Genomic DNA, 5,082 nt, shown 5'->3' on the forward strand with positions numbered 1-5,082 from the left:
TTGATTGTCCCCGTCCCAGGATGAGGAAATGCGATAGGATATTTTAATATCCTGTTTGATAAAGTCTGGCCTGGCCCCTCCGTGTCACCACGGCCACCAACGTGCTCTTAACTCAGCCTGAGCATAATTGAATGGAAGATTAAGGCCTTCACAGGCTTTCCGAAATTAAAGGGATAATAATGAGGAGGTTAAACCCCATATTTAGGATTTGTAGAATAATGCCTCACAAAGCCTATTATTCACAGAAACATTTGTGTAATTGAAAAATCCCTTTTTGGTTCAATTTTAACCTTCCCCTCTCACGTTTGTAGCCGGGAGCCGAGGCACAGGAGTCACACCAAGCTGCTCTCCGTGGGACACAAGCGGGCGGTGGAAGGGGTTGAGCTGAATTTCTCACCCAAAAATCCCAGTCTAAAGCAGGATGGAGCCAGTGGCACATCCCCACTTAGGGCCTGGTTTGAATCTGAGCACGTGGGGGTGAGCTGGGGACGGTGACCAAAACTTGAAAGGAGAAACTTCCCCCGAGGGCTGACCACGTCAGAGGCTCTCTGAGGGCAGCAGCACACAAACACCAAAAACCTGAAAAAATCGCTGTGTTAGGAGCAAATTGAAGCACAGACACAGATCCAGCTCTGTGCAGCAGCTCACTGTAAATATCTGTGCTTACTGGAAGCACATACACAGATCCAGGAGGGTTTTAAGCCAAGCTCTAGTGTTTCCCTAAATCATGGATGAGCTCTGCTCCCATCCAGCAGCCCGCATTGCACTGGAGGGCTTCCTGCTTCCCAATACCTGATAAGTTAAGGCAGACACCTTTGCCATTAATTATTGAGGAAGCCACCAGCAGGTATCGGACACAGCTGGGATTCACATCCCTATTTCTGTATCTTGCATCATCACCGGCTAAATATAATCACACCGTGCTCAGGCACTTCTGCACTTGCACAGCTCTGCTGCTCCTTCCCACTGGTTCCTCTGCAGGAATTCCACAGGGCACTCACTGGCCATGATCCCCATGGGGACAGATCCACAGAGTTCCTGCTGCCACATCCTCCCCTGCCACAGCTGCTCCTCTCGGGGCTCACGGAGTGTCCCCCTGATCCTCTGGTTGTTGTTGCAAGGGGTGTCAACCCAGGGCAGTGCTGCCTTACCCAGCTGAGCTTTCCCACTGAATCCCAGCACTGATGTGGATGTTTGCCCCTTCCCTGGCTGCCTGCACTGTCCCAGGTGGGTGTTACCTGGGGAGAACAGCAGAATGTGTTTCTTCAAGTGTCACCACTCAGTTTGGAGAGTGAAGGGCCGGGACAGCAGCCTGGGAGAGAGGAATCAGCAATTCAAGGTCTCCATCGTGGCTGTGCCACCCAAGCCAGCCTGAAAGTCAACATTTGAGTTTAAAATATCCTTGTTGTGGTAAAAGACTACAAGTGTCACCTCCCTCAGGAAGGCAGAGCTCAAAATCTCCTCTCCACACCCACCTCCCTGGGTGGGATACCAGGCTCTCCTCCTGCAGGAGAAGCCTAGGGGCAGGTGGGTGCTGGGGGCCAGACAAGAAGAGTCAAACCTATTTATTAATTTCTGAGTGCTGAGTGTGGCAGAGCAGCGATTTTTTTTTAGGAAATCTTGTTTTCTCTCTCTCTCGTGGTGAGCAGCACATGCCTGACCTCCTCACCCCTCCCTGCCCGGCTCATCACCACCCATCCATCTCCCGGTAATTGTCCTCGCTCCTCCCGAGCCGCCGGCCCCCGCACGGGCTCCTCTCTCAAGGTTATTTTCGGCTCTGCAGCGTCACCGGAACACACACGAGTTTGCAGCTCCAGTTTTGCAGCAGTGGGGCTGCACCTCTCCCCTGCTCCCCACATCCAGCATCGTCCCCTTAATCCAGGACACACGAACAAATCCTCACCACTCTCCCTCACCCTTCCTCCCAGATCACAATTAAATAAATGCAGCTTTTCAGGGAAACTTCTGAGTTGTTTTGTACTGCTGATGTGTTTTCCCAGATGACAGGGGGGGTGTTTTTTTGGAGCAATCTTTACCACGAACATGGAGCCCTGGAGGTAAATCCAGTGACAAGCTTTGCTGTGAGGGTGGGTGCTCGTTTGCTCCCCGCTTTAATTATTGAAGTCAGCAAAGTTGTGCTGTCCCCCAGCCACGGACACCCACGTTCCCGAGGCTTTACTCGTTCACTGTCTCTTCATGTTTACAGCAAAGTGCATTTATAGCAAATTAACATCTCTGGGGGTGGTTAAAAGGTGATCACTAATGGAAATCTGAGCTCCTTCCACCCTGTCAAACCCAGCCGCGTTTGCCTCCTAATAAATTGGCATCTCTGCTGAGAAGGCCCATGTCTAACTGCCTGTGTGATAAAAAGACCAATTGCTGACATTTTCCGCTGTTTTCCCTTCCTTTGACATTTCATTAAGGAGAAAATAACACCAGCAACTACAAATGTGCTCTCATTGACATTTGTTGGCCGTAACGTGGCAAGTTGCCCTGATTAAGTGAGTAGTTGAGGAGCGGGACATTCCCTGTCTCCAGGATCAGAGTGTCCTCCCATGGACCTGCAGAGTCTCAGAAGACCCTGAGCCGCTCCCCTCATCATCTCCCCAGCTCAGGAATCACCTCAGCTCGCCCCACTGCCAGGAGGCTGAGCTGAAACCAACCCAGACCTCAGCCCCTGTCAGTAAATCTAATTTATAGGCGTGCTTAGGACTTCAATTACCACAGTCGTTAACAATTTGTTAATGAGTCAATTAACATGCTTTGGGATCTATGCAGAAAGGGCATTATAAATATGATAACGTCAAATATTGCAGAAATAAGTATCTGACTGTACCAGGACTGGGCCAGGAGCTGCTGCTGGTTGCAGGGTGTGTGTTCCCTGCTCGGTCACAGTGGTTGTAGTGTCACCTGTGCAAGGGGCTCTCTGGAGATGGGACCAGCTCCAGCATCACTCTGATGCCAGGATGCCCAGGTGGGAAACCAAGTTTGACACGAAACACTCATTTTACCAGCAGCCCAGTGGGTGCTGTGAACCCCAGTGTGGGGCTGTGCTTCTGTCCTCGAGTCTTTCCCACATAATAGGAAGGGGTTTGAGCACCCTGAAGAAGGCTGGAGCTGTATCCAGGCCTGAACCAGGAGTGTCCTCTCTTGGATATTCAGTCACTCTCTCCCAGATCCCTGCTCCTGTGGATCTGGATCCTCACCCTGCTCCATACAAACCCCAAGCCCAGCTGCTCCCTCCTGTACAGCCCCCCACACACAGAGGGGCAGCAGGTGGGCCCACCCCAGTGATGCCAAATGATCACACTGATTACCATCCCCGGTGCTAAAATGATCCTCCCCTGCTCCCCCAAAACACCACGGCCTGAATTTTCTATTTTTTGTGACCTCTCTTGTACCACACTCGTGTTTCTCTCCCACCCCACAGCCCAGCTGCTTTTGCCTGGATCAGGGACACAGCCTGGCTGTGCAGGCTGAGCTGATGGAAAACAGGCCCAGGGCAACGAGCAGGAGCAACTTAATTACAATCAAAGCCTGTCAGCCTGGTCAGTGTGTCCCATCAGCTGCAGGGACAGGGCAGGACTGAGCTGAATGTGCAGCAGGGAAACTGGAGCTGGGGTGGCCAGCACAGCACCATCCTGCTCCCAGGGATGCTCAGTGCCAGACACTACAGAGGATGGGGCAGATCATCTCCTAATCCTTAGCAATTAAAGCCTGGCTTAAACTTGAAAGCCTAAGATTTAACGTCTCTTAAAAATTTCTTATATTAATTAGCCCGGATCTGCAAATTCTTGGGTACCAAGAAGTAAATCTCCCTCTTTTTTTTGGAGATCTACACACTTTTTGGTCTCAACGATGTCCTGCAGAGAAAATCCCACAGCACAGCTGCTCTCTGTGGCCAGCACCAGTCTTCAAAAATCTGATGCCAAAGGAGCTCTCGTGTTTTGCCCTGGCAGCAAATTGTAAACGAGGCAGGAGCTCATGAGAAAAACAACCTCCCTCCCTGCTCTGCTGCTGGTGGAGGCAGGAGGTGCCTTGTACACCCTGTCACTGAGCCACAGCCCCTTCCTCGGGGGGAAGAAAGGCTCTTGTGACCAGAGGAAACTGAGCTGAGGAGCTGAGTGTGAGGGGAGGGATGAGGGATGGAAAATCCACATCAGCACTGCTGCCATCCAGGGAAATTAGAAGCTGTGCTTGTTCCCAGTGTGTGTTTGTGGTTTGTTTCCCTGCAGACTCGCTTTCCCTCCCTCTGCAAACACACGTCTGCACACCCAGCACGCTGTTCCCCGCTCCCTGGGCTGAGCCTTGGGATGCTGGGAAGCAATCCTGACCCAGCAGGCAGAGGCTGGGGGAGCAGAGATCCTGGGCATCCCTTCCAGCTCCACCTCACCTGTGGCTGGGAGCAGTCTCAGGAGAGGCTGGAGCGGTCCCTTCCCATCCAGGCGGGCTCATCTCCAGGCTCCCACACTGCACACCCTCCCAGGGGACACCAGCCCCTGGGAGCTCCCCCAGCATTTGGCAGATGGCAGCTGAAGTGCCAAGGGATTGAGCACAGCCCCAGTGGGGGCAACTGGGGCTGGACAGGGGCCCTGGTGCCCACCCCAGCCCGGCTGGGCACAGCAGGATGTGTCGGCGTTTGGGATAAGCCCCAGTCACCAGCACATGGGGTAGGAGGGGCTGCCCAGCACCACACCCCCCCCAACTGCAGCCCCTCTGACCTCCCAGGTGTTGAGCTGCTGCACAGATCAGAGCTGGCATCGGGCACTCAGAGGCTTTGGCTCAAAGGCACCCAGTGGCTGCAGTGGCTGTGGCACCACACGAGGGTTTGGCTCGTTATTTTGCTGCCTGGGAGTTGGAGGTCTGGTTGGAGCTAATTATCCGCTCCTCTTCTGCAGTGAAGGAGAAAGTGTCGTCTCCAGAGGGTGAGCCACACCTTGGATGGGAGTAGCACTCCTCAGAGGGGTCTCTGCCTTCTCCTGTGGACTTTGCACATCACATTTTCCTTCCTGCCCAAAGCGAGGAGGGGCACCCCAGGAGCCTCCCACCACCTCCTCACCCGTTCTGTTTCTCACACTTGGT

General features: G+C 53.2%; 1 protein-coding gene across 1 annotated transcript in view; it reads right to left on the reverse strand.

Moving 5' to 3' along the window:
• The window catches only part of LDLRAP1 (low density lipoprotein receptor adaptor protein 1), a 19,372-nt gene extending 18,364 nt beyond the window's left edge, over window positions 1-1,008 (reverse strand). Inside the window, exon 1 of the mRNA XM_029963036.1 lies at window positions 1,002-1,008. Coding sequence (XP_029818896.1) covers window positions 1,002-1,008 — 7 coding nt within the window. The remainder of the gene's footprint in view (window positions 1-1,001) is intronic.
• Between the last annotated feature and the right edge of the window lie 4,074 nt (window positions 1,009-5,082).

This window comes from Manacus vitellinus, unplaced genomic scaffold (genome assembly GCF_001715985.3).
Source record: "Manacus vitellinus isolate BGI_N305 unplaced genomic scaffold, ASM171598v3 scaffold_52_pilon, whole genome shotgun sequence".
Lineage (NCBI taxonomy): Eukaryota > Metazoa > Chordata > Aves > Passeriformes > Pipridae > Manacus > Manacus vitellinus.